Raw genomic sequence first — 15,127 nt, 5'->3', positions numbered from 1 at the left:
AAACTCAACTAGAAGAGATGCATCTTATCTTTACTGAGAACAATCTTTTTAGTGAAAACACATTGTTATTTCTTTTTTAATGGTAACTTTCCACGGACAAACTCAAGTTGAACTGAAATTTAAAAATACAAAGATTTAGCCACACCAAAGCTGTCAAGTGAGACTACGAGACTTTAATTCAACAAATACTAATTGAGCACATACTATGTGTGCACTAAGAACTGGTCAAAGAGGATCTATCCTCAAGAAACTCACTAGTGGTATAAAATGCTTAACTTGTATTTGCTAAGGAGTTAAGACTTCTGAATTACAACTTTAATTTGCATTCAAAAAATATAATAAATTGCCAAAAATGATGTTTTTGGGGAAAAAATCTTATTCTACATTACTTTCAAGGTATAAAAATTCTATTACATACCTACTTATCCAAAAAAATACATACTAAGTACTACTTTGTATGTTGTGCTAGTACTTAAGATAAAATGATAAAACAGACAGGGCCTCTGTTCCCAGAGCTTAGTCTAACAAAGGAGACAGATCAGCAAATAAATAATTATGCAAATAATTGTTGTTACCCTCATGATAAGTGATTTAAAAGAAAAGCACAGTATGCAAGGAAAATAAAAGTAGGTGGGACACCTGGGTGGCTCAGTGGTTGTGCGTCTGCCTTTGGCTCAGGGCATGATCCCGGAGTCCCAGGATTGAGTCCCACATCGGGCTGCCTGCATGTAGCCTGCTTCTCCCTCTGCCTATGTCTCTGCCCTCTCGCTGTGTCTCTTATGAATAAATAAGTAATCTTTAATAAAAAAAAAAAAAAAAAGCAAGAAAATAAAAGTAGGAGTCCTGACCCCAATATAGCCACCACTGGACACAATTACAAATGAGCTGATTTATAATTTAGTCTGTATGAAGTATACCCTCAAAGCCTACTGTAGCCAACCTGCCTAACCCAGTCTGGATAATCAAGGAAGGCTTTCCTGAGAAAGTGACATTCAAGGTGACATGTCATGAGAAGGAAGAAATGAGAAGAAAAGCAAGGTAGGCAGTTGGAATACTGAGTATGAAAGGTTGGAGGCCTTTCAGGAAAATGTTAATTTTCTATCAAAGACTAACAAAAAAGTAGTGCCTCTTTCATACTTAAGAAATTTTTCCCGCTTTGAGTATTATATTAAGCAATTACAAACAATTCATACTACTTACTGCTTCGTATTCCAATTCTGATAAAAGTCTGAAATGTTCTTTCCCCAATAATAGTAACTTGCTCCTTCCTGTGACAGGACTGACTTCCAGGTGAGTAAAATAAAACACTACAAAGAGCAATCCAAAACTACTGAAACAAAGGAGTAACTTCCATTTATTCTTTCTTAAACTTTCTTTAAATAGCTCCTTCTTGTTAGGAGGAAGTGCCTGCCACCATTTCCTTATGCCCCTAGAGCAAAAAAAAAATTCAAAGTTCTGACAATAGTATCAGCACATATCACCAAAACTTAATCTTATGCTAGGAGTTTACGTCATCAAACACTTGAATTTTTGTGATATATTTCTCCGTGTAGATGAATTTTTTTCAATTTATACAATTCTTGGCTAAATAATGAAAAAGTAATCAGTTATATAGAACTATAATTAAAAATTCTAATGTTAAAAAAAATTCTAATGTTCACTTAAATTTTAAGTTTTTTAAAGATGAACACTAAAGGAGTAGCAATTTTACACAACTACCATTAGTTTAACATTTATTGACTGTTTACCACATGCAAACTACTATTCTAGTCGTTATATACAGGTCATCTCATTTAACCTTCACATTAACCCTGTTTCAGAAGAGAATACTGAGCAAAGCAACTTGTCCAAGGTTGCAGACGTAACCAGCTAAGACAGTGTGACTCCAGAGTCAGAGTACTTAACCACTTAATAGGGATGAACTGCCCTAACACGCTTCTGAGGGGGTTATGGTACAATAATCTATACCTCTAACCATGATCCTCCCTACTGGTCATCAGAATTCTGGCACAATCTGCCAGGACTTCAAGCAAGGTACTAAGGAAACAACCTCAGCACTGAGTTTTAGAAATAACTATTGCTCACTAGCAAAAAAAACCCACTATTCTCCCAAGAACGCGACAAAGGAGAAGAGCATAAACACTGTAAATAAGGAAATAACAGGAACACCTGCGTGGCTCAGTAGTTGAGCATCTGCCTTTGGCTCAGGGCATGATCCCGGGGTCCTGGAATTGAGTTCAGCATCAGGCTCCCCGCAGGGAACCTGCTTCTCCCTCTGCCTATGTCTCTGCCTCTCTCTCTATGTGTCTCATGAATCAATAAATAAATAAAGTCTTTTTTAAAAATAAGGAAATAAGAGACTGTATAGCTAACACATGAGGAGGTCCACTTCCTACCAGGCAACAATACTCTCTGCTGGTTATCAGGGTTCGCAGACATTTTGACAAGCAATGTTTTCAACTCTGGGACAAACTTTTTCCTCATAAGTTCATCTGTGAAATCACAACAAAAACTTAAGATACATACATCATTCTCTTGACAAAATTCATCTTATAAAATAACTTCAAGTTATCTTAATTTTATTAAGTGATACACTTAAAATACCTCAAAGTGTTTCAAGCTGAAGAGACTTATTTCCTATTTAAAACTTACTATAGGGATGCCTGGGTGGGTCAGCAGTTGAGCATCCGTCTTCAGCCCTACGGAGTGCTCTTGGAGACCCGGGATCAAGTCCCACATTGGGCTCCTGCATGGAGCCTGTTTCTCCCTCTACCTGTGTCTCTGCCTCTCTGTGTGTGTCTCTCATGAATAAATAAATAAAATCTTAAAAAAAAAAAAAAACTAACTATATGTGACTTATTTTCTGCTTAAAATTAAGATGATAACACAGCTTTAAAAATGTCATTATAATAGTAAAAACAACAAAAAGTTAAAAATAATGATTAAAAAGGATGAAAAGAGCCATTGGCCTAAGAACCTGGGCTGAGTTGTGACAAAGATTCTCTCTTCCATCAGATTCTACTCAGGCTCCCCTGAACTTTTTTCAACTAGGCCTCACCTTTGGACTTCTGTATCTCATCTCTTCATTGTCCAGTTTTCAGCAAGAATCCCACTAAATCAGTTTAGCCAGAACCCCCACCCTTCATATCTGATTATCCGCAGAATCTGATCAGGTTCCTCATCATTCACCAGCCTCCAAGTGATGTCTGACCCTCACCTGCCTTCAGCAAAAAGCCTCGTAGGGTCAGGTCAGGGAGAACCACCCTGTACTCCTGATATTTTCTCTTACTAATTTTCCATCCACCAAACCTCACCTTGGCTATAAATTCCCACTTACCCATGCTGTATTCAAAATTAACTCTGGTTCTATACTTAGGTCTCTTCCCCTACTGCAACAGTCCTGCATAAAATGTTTACTGCTTTAACTGTAGGCTAGCTCTGATTTTCTTTGATAGCCATTACTTACATTCAGAGCTAACACAGGGGCAGCCCCAGTGGCTCAGCGGTTTAGCACCACCTTCAGCCCAGGGCCTGATCCTGGAGACCCAGTATCGAGTCCCACATGGGCTCCCTGCGTGGAGCCTGCTTCTCCCTCTGCCTGTGTTTCTGCCTCTCTCTGTCTCTCATGAATAAGTAAATAAAATCTTTAAAAAAAAAAAAAAAAGAGCTAACACAGCTGTATTTTTTCTGAGTGCCAATGTCAAATCTTAGGAACACAATACATTAGAGAGTACAAGTTCTCAATTTCTGATAAAAAGAAAATTGGTTTGGTTAGTATGGGAGGAGGAAGGCACAGAAGGGCCCATAGAAAGGGCCTGTCTTCAAATATAAGAAAGCTTGATGAAGAAACAATGCTTAACTTTATCTTTCTTCAATCTTCATGGAGCAAATAAGAGAAAACAAGATTATTTAGGGGAGAAGGTTTAAATTAAAGTATTATTTAGCTATAAAAATGTAATTATTATGAAGGAGTACCCAAGAGAAAATAACAAAGATGTGCTGGAAATAGAAGAAATAAATAAATACTAATTAGGGACACCTGGGTGGCTCAGCGGTTAAGCATCTGCCTTTGGCTCAGGGTGTGATCCTGGAGACCCAGGATCAAGTCCCACATCAGGCTCCCCGCAGGAAGCCTGCTTCTCCCTCTGCCTATGTCTCTGCCTCTCTCTGTGTGTCTCTCATGAATAAATTAATTAAAAAATTTTAAATAAAAGAAAAATAAATAGCAATTAAGTGTTAACTTGGCTAGGAAGGAGCCCATTCTTAAATAAGTGAAGTTCTTCAGTTTCATGACCCATTGCCTCAGATTCCATAAACTTAACATGTTTGTTACTGTTCTTACACACAAGCCATAACCAACATTTCTCATTCTTATAATCATAAACATAAATCCTTTAAAAAGTGTCTATAAAATTTCTTAGAGATCATATTTTTATACTATAATATACAATAAATTAGGGCACCTGGGTGGCTCAGTCAGTTAAGCATTCTATTCTTGAATCTGGCTCAGTTCTTGATCTCAGGGTCATGGGATCGAACCCTGTGTCAGGCTCCATGCTCAGCACAGAGTATACTTAGGATTCTCTCTCTCTCTCTACCCCCTGCGCTGTCAATAAATAAATAAATAAATAAATAAAATCTTTAAAAAAATAATATGCAGTAAATTATTTCAAGATTACTAAATCATAAAAAAAAGATTACTAAATCATACTTAACAAAACTGGGTAGAACCAATTGTTCAGAAACTTAATTTTGAGCTAAATATGGAAAATGGGAAATCTAACAAGTTTTCATTAAAAGTATAGTTTATAATAAAAAATATAGTTTTTAATATAAAAGTTTATTTTTTAAAAGCTTTTTACCTGCCTACAATGATTGCAAATAGTTTCTGCACTGGTTTAAGAATTATCAACAAGAGAGGAACTGGAGCAGCTTGAAACCGAGAAGAAGTGTGGAAACTCCTGGCGTCTCTTTTGGGAAGACAGTTTAAAGGATGCAATAGTGAAAGGGCAGGAACTCCTGCAACTTCTTTTATCAGTAGCTGTCTCGAAAAAGAGCCATTCCACGCAGTACAGTTTGGGGTAACCATCCCAAATTCCTTACATCTCGTGCTCAAGAGGCATTTCGGTCGTTTGTTATTAAAAGTCCTACAGAAATAAAAATTTTCAGGCAGAAAAGTCAACCTATCACACTGATTCACTTCCAGACCCTGACACTTATTAACTATCTGACTAATTTGTACTTGATGACAGTCTGGTGAGGTCACAGTTAGTGTGTGACATCTTCTCCAGTTGGTCAGCAAATGTATTCGGAAGAAAACACAGTTTCTAGTAGCAGACTGCAGTCCACAGATGAAGCTCATCTTTCTTCTCCTTGATTATCTGGAACACACACACAAAAAAAATAAGTTATAAATATCTCTGGAAAATACTTATTTACAAAGCCTGGAACATAACCCTTAAGAAACAGGTGTGTCGGGATCCCTGGGTGGCGCAGCGGTTTGGCGCCTGCCTTTGTCCCAGGGCACGATCCTGGAGACCCGGGATCGAATCCCACATCGGGCTCCCGGTGCATGGAGCCTGCTTCTCCCTCTGCCTGTGTCTCTGCGCCTCTCTCTCTCTCTGTGTGACTACCATAAATAAATAAAAATTAAAAAAAAAAAAAAAAAGAAACAGGTGTGTCAATTGTTCTTTCCTTAACACATCTCAGACTGAATTACCTTAGGTTTCCACCACCATCCCTCAGTAATGCCTGTCAGCAATGCAAAACAAGCAGGTTTTACCCACTTTTTTTTACTCTGACACATACTCTAGAAACTTGGGATTTTTTTCTTTTCGTTTTTGAGTTTTAGTTGGGGGAAGTCTGTTTTTATTTTAACAGCTAAATTATAGGGGAATTAAGAAATGGATTAAGCAAAAATAACCACAGGTTTTAGGAACTGGCAGTAAGTAGGAGGAAAAAGCATGTAAAGGAATAGTAAAATCTAAGTTTTAAAATGTATTTTTTAAAATAGAAACCTGATCCTTTCAAATATAATCCTCACACTTCGGAATGGGGGCAAGATGGAATAAAAGGAACCAGACTTATCCTTCCACTGAACAAACAGAATAATAAAACAATGGTTTCAACACATTAGACGTTAGACAATGAAGACCAGTGACCCCTGAGTGATGGGAAACAAATGTGATGAGCCCTACAATTGCCCCTGCTTCCTGCCTGGAGAGTTTCCAGGCCACTATGTAGAGAGGGGAAGCCTAGCCCAGCCCAACAGCACTCCTAAATTGGAGAGATGAAGCTGGGAGTTCAAGCAGGCCACAGTAGCTAGACCCCACATAATGGAATACAAGAGAAGACTGTGCAGGGAAAGAACTCCAGAGGGTGTTGTGCAGGAAAATCTGCCTCCAGTACTCATCTCAGTTCTAAACAGGGCACTCATGTTAGGAAAGTCCCTGGAGATGGGAAAGAATCACCTGACAGGATTAGAGGAACAAAATTCAGGGCTCAAGGAGGGCAGAGTGTAGTGCCAATTTCTATCTTTCAAAGTGGAAAACCTTTGAATTCCTGGGGCACCAGACAGTGTACTCAGAAGGGTTTTACCTCATCAGAGAAAAATTAGTCCCAGACTAAAAGCTACTCTGACCCTACCTAACAAAGATTAAAAGAATACTCAAAATGATCAAACTGTTTCTAAGGAACTTCTCCACATCCTAGAAAAAAGCTCAAAATTAGTTACAAGTATAAAAAAAAAAAAAAAAAAAAAAAAAAAACACCATTTAATAAGGTACAATTTATAATTAAAAATTACCAGGCAGCAAAGATATAGGATATGTGAACCATGATTATGAAAAATATTAATAAAAACTCACTCCTAAGTAACATGAATGACAGCATTGATAGGTAAGGATATTAGTTATTACAACTACATTCCATGTCTTTAAAAACTTAAAAGAAAAATCTGAGAATTTAAAGTAGAAACATGGAATATGTTTTTTTAATAGACCTACACTCAACTTCTAGACAAGAAAACTACAATGTCTTTGATGAAAATTATATTGGATGAGGGACGACTGGGTGACTTAGTGGTTGAGCATCTGCCTTTGGCTCAAGGCGTGATCCTGGGGTCCTGGGATTGAGTCCTGCATCAGATTCCTCCCTCAGGGAGCTGCTTCTCCCTCTGCCTATGTCTCTGCCTCTCTCTGTGTACCTCTCATGAATAAACAAAATCTAAAAAAAAAAAAAAAAAATTTAAACAAGAAAATTACATTGGATGAGACTAACAGACTAGATACCAGATACCGTAACAATGAAATAAAGACTTGTAAACTTGACATATCAATAGAAACCAAGAAAACTAAGAGGGAAAAAAAAGGCACAGAGTATCAGTGAAGTATAGGATAACTCAAGTGGCCTAATGCATGTATAACTGGAGTCCCTGAAAAGAGGGGAGGGATGGTAAACAAAAATACTTAAAAAAATAGTGGCCAACATTTTCCAACTTTGATGAAAACTATAAACCTACAAATCCATGAAATTTTTTTTTTTTAAATTTTTATTTATTTATGATAGTCACAGAGAGAGAGAGAGAGAGAGAGAGAGAGAGGCAGAGACGTAGGCAGAGGGAGAAGCAGGCTCCATGCACTGGGAGCCCGACGTGGGATTCGATCCCGGGTCTCCAGGATCGCGCCCTGGGCCAAAGGCAGGCGCTAAACCGCTGCGCCACCCAGGGATCCCAATCCATGAAATTTAAAAGCCACACAAACAATGAACACAAAGGAAACTTACTTCAAGGCATATCTTAATCAAATTTCTTAAAACCAGTGGAAGAGAAAATCTTAAATTTGACATCCTTGATGAAATGGACCAATTCCTTGAAAAACAAAAACTACCAAGCTAACTCAGAAAGAAATGGATACATCTGAAGAGCCCTATATCTATTTTTTTTAATTGAACTCATAGTTTAAAAACCTTCCCACAAAGAAAGTTCCAGGCCCAAACAGCTTCACTGGGCAACTCTATCAAACATTTAAGAATTAATAATAATTCTATTCAAACTCTTCCAGGAAACTGAAAAGAAAGGAATACTTTGCATTTTATTCCATAAGATCAGCATTACTATGATACTAAAGCCAGGAAAAAAATTACAAGAAGACGATAGAGTAGTATCTCTCATGAACACAGACACAAAACTTAAGATTTTAGGGCAGCCCTGGTGGCGCAGCTGTTTAGGGCCGCCTGCAGCCGGGGCCTGGAGACACGGGATCAAGTCCCACGTCGGGCTCCCTGCATGGAGCCTGCTTCTCCCTCTGCCTGTGTCTCTGCCTCCCTCCCTCCCTCCTCTCTCTCTCTGTCTCTATGAATCAATAAATAAAATCTTTAAAAAAAAAAAAAAGATTTTAGAAAATCAAATTTAACAATACATAAAAAGACTACATCATGACCAGCTGAGATGTGTTCCAGGAATGGAAATTTGAGTAAAAAATTCATAAATCAATGTAATCTACCTTATTTATTGAAAAAGAAACACATGATCATCTCAGTAGATATAGAAAAAGCATTTGATAAAATCGAACATTCAACCCTGATTAAAAAAAAAAAAAAAACCCTCTCAGTAAACTAAGACATCTACAGAAAACTATAACCAACAGCATATTTATTGGTTAAAGACTATACTTTTTGCCTAAGTTTAGGATCAAAGCAAGGATGTTTGCTCTCACCGCTTAAATGCAATATTGTACTGGAGATCCTCAACAAAAGAACAGAATAAATGCATAACTAAATAAATGGCATCCAGACAAGAAACATAAAAGCTAAATGGTCTTTATGCCTATATATGCTTATATAACATGACCATCTATATAAAAAATCCAAAGGAAATCTACAGAAAAGTTATTACAAGGAGTTTAGCAAGGGGGTAGGATACAAAAGCAATATACAAAAGCAATTTTATCTCTATATACTATCAAGTGATAGAAGCCAGACCGTACTTCCTCCAAAAACATGCATAATTCTATGATTCCAGCTCTATAATAAGAACTGTAAAAAACGCAAAATAATTTATGGTTACAGAGAGATCAATGATTGCTTGAGGACAGGAAGGTAAAGAAGATCAGGAAAGGAATTACAAAGTTTGGAGGTAATGAGTATGTTCATTATTTTGATTGTGGTGTTAGTTTCACAGGTGTACACATGTGACAAACTTATAATACACAGTTTAAATACGTACAATTCATTTTACATCAATTATACATCACTTAAGCTATTTTTCAAAAGATACTAAAAAAAGAACAATCAAATGCAATGTATGGACTCTGAATAGATCTTGGTTTGAAGGAAAAAAAATCAGCTTTAGAGGACAACTGGTACTATTGGGGGAATTTGCACATGGATTTACTTTTAGGTTATTTTAGGTTAAGTACTGCTTATTAGGTGATAATGATGTGGTTATGTAGGTGAATATCTTACACTTGAGTACTTACTGAAGTATGTTTTTATGATGAATAAAATTTACTTCCAAATTGTATTAACAAATACACACACACACACAAACACACACCCCATAAAGCCAATGCAGTTAAATATTAACATCCATCTAAATTGTGGTTATGCATGTGTTCATTAAAATTTTTTTCGGGGAAAATAAATAAATAAATAAATAATAATAATAAATAAATAAATAAATAAATATTTTTGGTTTTTCTGTTTCAAAATCTTCATAATAAAAGTTGGAGGAAAATATGTAAATCTAACTCAAGCTAGACAATATTATCTAGAAAGATGGTTCAGAACACCAGTTTTTTGTTTTGTTTTGTTTTGTTTTTTTTAATTTATGATAGTCACAGAGAGAGAGAGGCAGAGACACAGGCAGAGGGAGAAGCAGGCTCCATGCACCCGGAGCCCGACGTGGGATTCGATCCCGGGTCTCCAGGATCGCGCCCCGGGCCAAAGGCAGGCGCCAAACCGCTGCGCCACCCAGGGATCCCAAAAACACCAGTTTTAAAAAACCGTATTAACTATACAGCAAACTATTTGAAAGTCACTCAAAACTTTTATATACTTTATACATTTCACCCTTGCATTATTAACATATAATGTGAATAAAGGGCATGCTAAGTAAACATTAACTCCAAGTTAACCTTTTGGAATTACTATCCATTTTAAATCAGAGTCCAAACTTGATACATAATAATCTGATGTCATTAACAAGATACTTTCTAGGTTTTTTCTTTTCTTTTTTTGAATCAAACCGAAGCCTAGAAATCATTTCAAAACTAAATTTTAGTAGCTAGTAAGGTTCTTCGTTGGCTAGGTGACTTGTGACTTACAGATACAGCATAAAATCCAATCCCTGCCCTCACGGATGTTATCTAATTGAGAAGGGCACAGGTACCTAAGAAGACTACTTAGTAGCAGAAAATATAGTTCTTCATTAAGTGTTATGCACTATATAAATTTTTTAAAAAGAAAGGACATCCATGAATAGCAGAATAGTTCAAGGCAACTATTATTTTTTAGGCCATTTGGGCAGATGCAGAAAAAACGGTTTCAAATGGGAAAGTATACTGAAGGTTTAAAAACAGAAAGTCAGGGACGCCTGGGTGGCTCAGCGGTTGAGTGTCTGTCTGACTTTGACTCAGGGCATGACCCCAGGGTCTGGGATCCAGTCCCACATCGGGCTCCTGCGGGGAGCCTACTTCTCCATCTGCCTGTGTCTCTCTTTCTGTCTCATGAATAAATAAATAAAATCTTTTTTTTATAAAAAAAAGTCACCTGCTAGAAGTCAAACTGCAAAAACAACACAAATCCACATTCTTTTACTATAGGAGGTAAGCTTCAGACACTTGCTCAATCACACTCCCCTTTTATAAGGGCATCCTAAAACCTCAATTTAAGGGATAGGCCGACTGCCACTCTTCCCCAGTGACCCCTGCCATTGGCCACAGAGCTAGGATATCTGACGTAGAAAAGACTTTTGGTGAAGCAGTATCAGGCAAAGGAGTAAGGGCATGTATAAACTGGGGTTATAGTTGGTGTCATGGTAACACAAAGCAATCTGCAAGCAAGAACTGCAAACAAAAACCTTTGCAAAAGAGAAGTGGATCAACAAAAAGGACAATGGAATCAATGTGCATAAAATAAAAGATCATGAAGCCTCAGGGAAAGAAAGAGAGGGAGCAAGATTCATACTTTCCTAGTTCCCAAGAATCCATTGTACTTCCTAAATTTAACTGAGCTTTATGACCTTTTACTTTCTTCCTCAAACAATTCTCCCTCAAAGGGTTTCTGTATCTAAGAAACTTAAACTTAAGTTATAGGGCAGGGACGCCTGGGTGGCTCAGCTGTTGAGGGTCTGCCTTCAGATCACACCCCAGGGGTCTGGGGATCGAGTTCAGCATCCGGCTCCCCACAGAGAGTCTGCTTTTCCCTCTGCCTATGTCTCTGCCTCTCTCTGTGTGTCTCTCAAGAATAAATAAATAAAATCTTAAAAAAAAAATTACAGGGCATAAAAATTACACTTGTTTTACATGCAAGCTGATAACATTTTAATATTATACATGCTGCTTACTAGAACTAGCTAAGGGTTTCTTCTAGACTTTGCAAAGCTGAATTCCCACTTTTCAACACTGAATCAGTTCCAGATTAGTACTGGATTATCTCTGCAGTGACTTTACCATACAAAAGACCTCAATCCACATTAAATCAGTCATGTCAATTTATCTCAACCTAGCCCTTCCTGGGCTCTGTGGCTTTAGGCTGTAGATTACTACATACCCTCCAATGTCTCTGCCTATTAAACAACCAACTCCTCCTATCTGCCTAGTTCATTTCTCACCACCAAACAAGAACTAAAGCAGTCTTTCTAAAATGCAAAATCAGACAACAGAATCCTACTCCCACAACTCACATGAAGTCCTACAATGCTAAATACTATGCAGCCATTTTTAAAAGGAGATTTGTGCAATGACAAAGAGACACAAACCTTAAAAATAACAACAAATGCTACTTGCAAGAATTCTGTAGGTCAGGAACGGCAAACTCAGATGTGTAAACCAGCCCTGCACAACAGAAATGTCTACAATTATGGAAATGTGTCTGTGTTGTCCAATATGGTATCTCCCACCTATGGCTACTGTACTATATCGCTTGAAATGCGGCTGGTGTGACTGAGCAACAGAATTTTTAATTAACTTTAGTTAATTTAAAACAAAATGGCCATCGGTGACTAGTGCTACTGTGGTCAACAGTGCACTGTTGGGTCCAGTCTGTAGGGTCCAGGCAAAGCCATACTGATATAAACGTAAATTCATGCCCATACAAGGAAGGTGCAATTGTAATGGAACTTGAGCTTAGTGTTACCAAACAGTTCAATATTTTCAAGAAAAGACAGTAATTCAAACTTTTTATTAAAGTTATCAGTTTTAAAATGCTGGCAACAAACTTCAAGAGAAAACAAAGTTTTTAACCACCTTGGCCAAATACATACACCAGATCCCACTCAGTTTTTGACCTCTGAATGATGTTATTCATTCATTAAATATTTAATGAGTGCCTCCTACATGCCATATCACATGCCATTCTGGATGCTGGAGATACCACAGGAAATAAAGAAGACAAAAATCTCTGCCCAATTTGCAAAAAATAGTAATGCTGAAATATGCTAGTATATACAAATAGAAATTAAAAATCTAAAGTAAAACGTAGCAAACCATTCATTGTGATTACTTTGAGTGGCAAAATGGCAGGTGTAAAGGATTTAGTATTCTCATCTCATGTATTTCTGTGCTGTTTAAATGTTTACTAGGATGTATTATTACTCTTATAAGCCCCAAAACCAAAAAGGCAACTATTTTTATAATTTCCAACAGTTTCTATTGGTTTCAGTAAACTCCTCTACATGGAAGACCAGGCCTCTCATGATGCCACCTCCCACTACTTCTCCAGGCACCTTCCCCCAGCTCCTACCCATTCCTAAGCTCCAGACCCACTGATTTACCGACACCCCTCAGAAAAGCTCTCATCTCTATTTCTATGCACATTTATTACACTGCTTAGCTCTGTAATTACAGCAAGCAACTCTTGATCATCCCTCAAGACTTATGTGGAATCTTTAAAAAAAAAAAAATAGTCTCTCCCAGAAGGTATAAGCAAAAGCTCCAAACATCACATGAACATAACTAAAAACATTTTCATTTGTATCACTGACAATCAAGCGTCATTTAGAACAGAAACAGTGCCTGATATTTTGCGATGCATGGTTTATCCTCAAGAAAGGGGAAAGAAATCTATTTATACACCTTCCAAGAGCCAACACCAGGCTATACCCAGCCTAAAAAAGAATCAGGGTTGACACATCCTCTTCAAAGAACCGTGGCAGGCCAACAAACATAGCTGGCAAACCTCTAAGACGGCAAAATTAACGAGGTGAGGAAAATTAAACAATCTGGATGGTTAGCCTAAGAACATTTCAGATCCTGAGTTCCTTTAAGTACCGTCTCAGAATGAGCGAGTACAGCACTCACTGGTGCTCACGGCTGAAGCCTGGAAGACGGTTTTCACAACTCTGCTGAAAATGACTATTTCTTCTCTAGTTTCTATGGAAACAGCTGTCAGACTGGCAAAAAAAAAAAAAAAAAGGACATGTACTTTAATCATTCAAGCAAAGTGTACACATGATGGAAAGCCTTTAAATAAATAAATAAATAAATAAATAAATAAATAAATAAATAAGAGGGCGACAGACTTGGGTTTCAAGCTTTCAAATGTCAGACCGCACCCCTTCCCTGTGGCCGAGCTGATGCATGTTTTAAGTCTGCATCACGGGAGCGAGGGCCACACGGCATCGGTGGCAGTGGTGATAGTTGATCAATCCCTGAATTCTAAATGAGGGGTCTTCATCGCAACCCCCCCAACCCTGGACTAAAATTTCTCATTGAGGCTCCATGGTGCAGTTAAACTGCTGCTCTGTTCTACACAGGCCAGTGGCATTATTTAACAGCCATAAAAAGTGACTCTTTGGGGGGGGGGGGGGGGCGGGGCAGCCCAGGTGGCTCAGTGGTTGAGCACCTGCCTGCAGCCCAGATCGTGACCCCGGAGACCTGGGATCGAGTCCTGCGTCGCGCTCCCTGCGTGGAGCCTGCGTCTCCCTCTGCCTGTATCTCTCCTCTTTCTCTCTCTGTGTCTTTCATGAATGATAAATAAAATCTTTAAAAAATAAAAAATAAAAAAATAAATTTTTTAAAGTGACCTCTTGCAGACAGGTTCGTGAAGAAATTATCACAACTGCCTAGAACCGTTTAGAGACGCGGACGTGCTCAGCTCTTCGCTGCTCAGGGTTTAGGTAGGAGACTTTGCGAAGCTAAGGGAGGGGCAGGGGCAGGGGCAGGGGCAGGGGCAGGGCCGCCCCCCACCCGCCCCCCGAGTCGCTTTAGGCCGCTAGAAGCGGTTTTCCGCAGGTGAAGGTGTCGGTCCGAGGCACCCCACGCTGCGTCAATACTATTTAAAATTAAAAATAAAAAATATATAAAATTTTAAAAATTTTAAAAATAAAAAAGGAGCCGCAAAAGAGAAAGGAAGGCAGAGGGGAGAGGCTGGGCACCCCCCGACACCAAGTCCCCTGCGCGCTTACACCTCCCAGGTTGGCAGCGCATCCCCGGGGGGGGGGGGGGGGGGGGGGGATGGGGGCCGCGAGGCTGGACCCTCCCCCCCTCCTCTTCCCCTCGCCCCCTGCCCCCTGCCCGCCCACGCCGGACGCCCCTGCCCCCAAGTGCCCCCCTCAGCCTCCCCCTGGAAGTTCTCCCACCCCAACTCCTAAACCAAGGGCGGAGGCGTCCCCGCCAGGACAGACCCCAGCAGCAGCGAACGCCGAGACTCCTCCGGCCGGGCTCCCGCGCAAGCGCACACCGCGCCCCAGAAGCCCCGCCCCCTCACTTCCTGCCCTCTGCCCGGGCCCGGGCGCCTTTGGCTCCGCCCACCGCGGGCAGTCGCCACACCCGCCCAGAGTGGCCCTCCCCGCGGCCGCGGACCGGGAGCCACTGTGGCGCGCTGGCGCCCCCGCGCGGCCGGAGGAGGGACGTGGCTGCGGGCTCGGCGGTCGGCGCTGGCTGGTCCTCACTCCTGTCCTGACTCTCAG

At 39.6% G+C, this 15,127-nt stretch overlaps 1 protein-coding gene across 3 annotated transcripts in view; it reads right to left on the bottom strand.

Moving 5' to 3' along the window:
* Positions 1–14,918, bottom strand: part of OMA1 (OMA1 zinc metallopeptidase) — a 71,910-nt gene extending 56,992 nt beyond the window's left edge. The window contains exons 1-4 of one of the 3 annotated variants that reach the window (XM_038537397.1): positions 14,843–14,900; positions 13,518–13,609; positions 4,863–5,381; positions 1,201–1,429 (exon numbers count right to left, since the gene is read on the bottom strand). In XM_038537397.1, the coding sequence (XP_038393325.1) occupies positions 1,201–1,429; positions 4,863–5,362 (729 nt within the window). In that variant the 5' untranslated portion in view covers positions 5,363–5,381; positions 13,518–13,609; positions 14,843–14,900. Of the gene's footprint in view, positions 1–1,200; positions 1,430–4,862; positions 5,382–13,517; positions 13,610–14,842 lie in introns of those variants that run through there. The other 2 variants (XM_038537396.1, XM_038537398.1) reach the window with 2 other exon arrangements.
* Between the last annotated feature and the right edge of the window lie 209 nt (positions 14,919–15,127).

Source organism: Canis lupus, chromosome 5 (genome assembly GCF_011100685.1).
Source record: "Canis lupus familiaris isolate Mischka breed German Shepherd chromosome 5, alternate assembly UU_Cfam_GSD_1.0, whole genome shotgun sequence".
NCBI classification, from domain to species: domain Eukaryota; kingdom Metazoa; phylum Chordata; class Mammalia; order Carnivora; family Canidae; genus Canis; species Canis lupus.
Note: the sequence above shows the minus strand (reverse complement) of the source record. Positions and strands in the feature narration are given on the sequence as shown.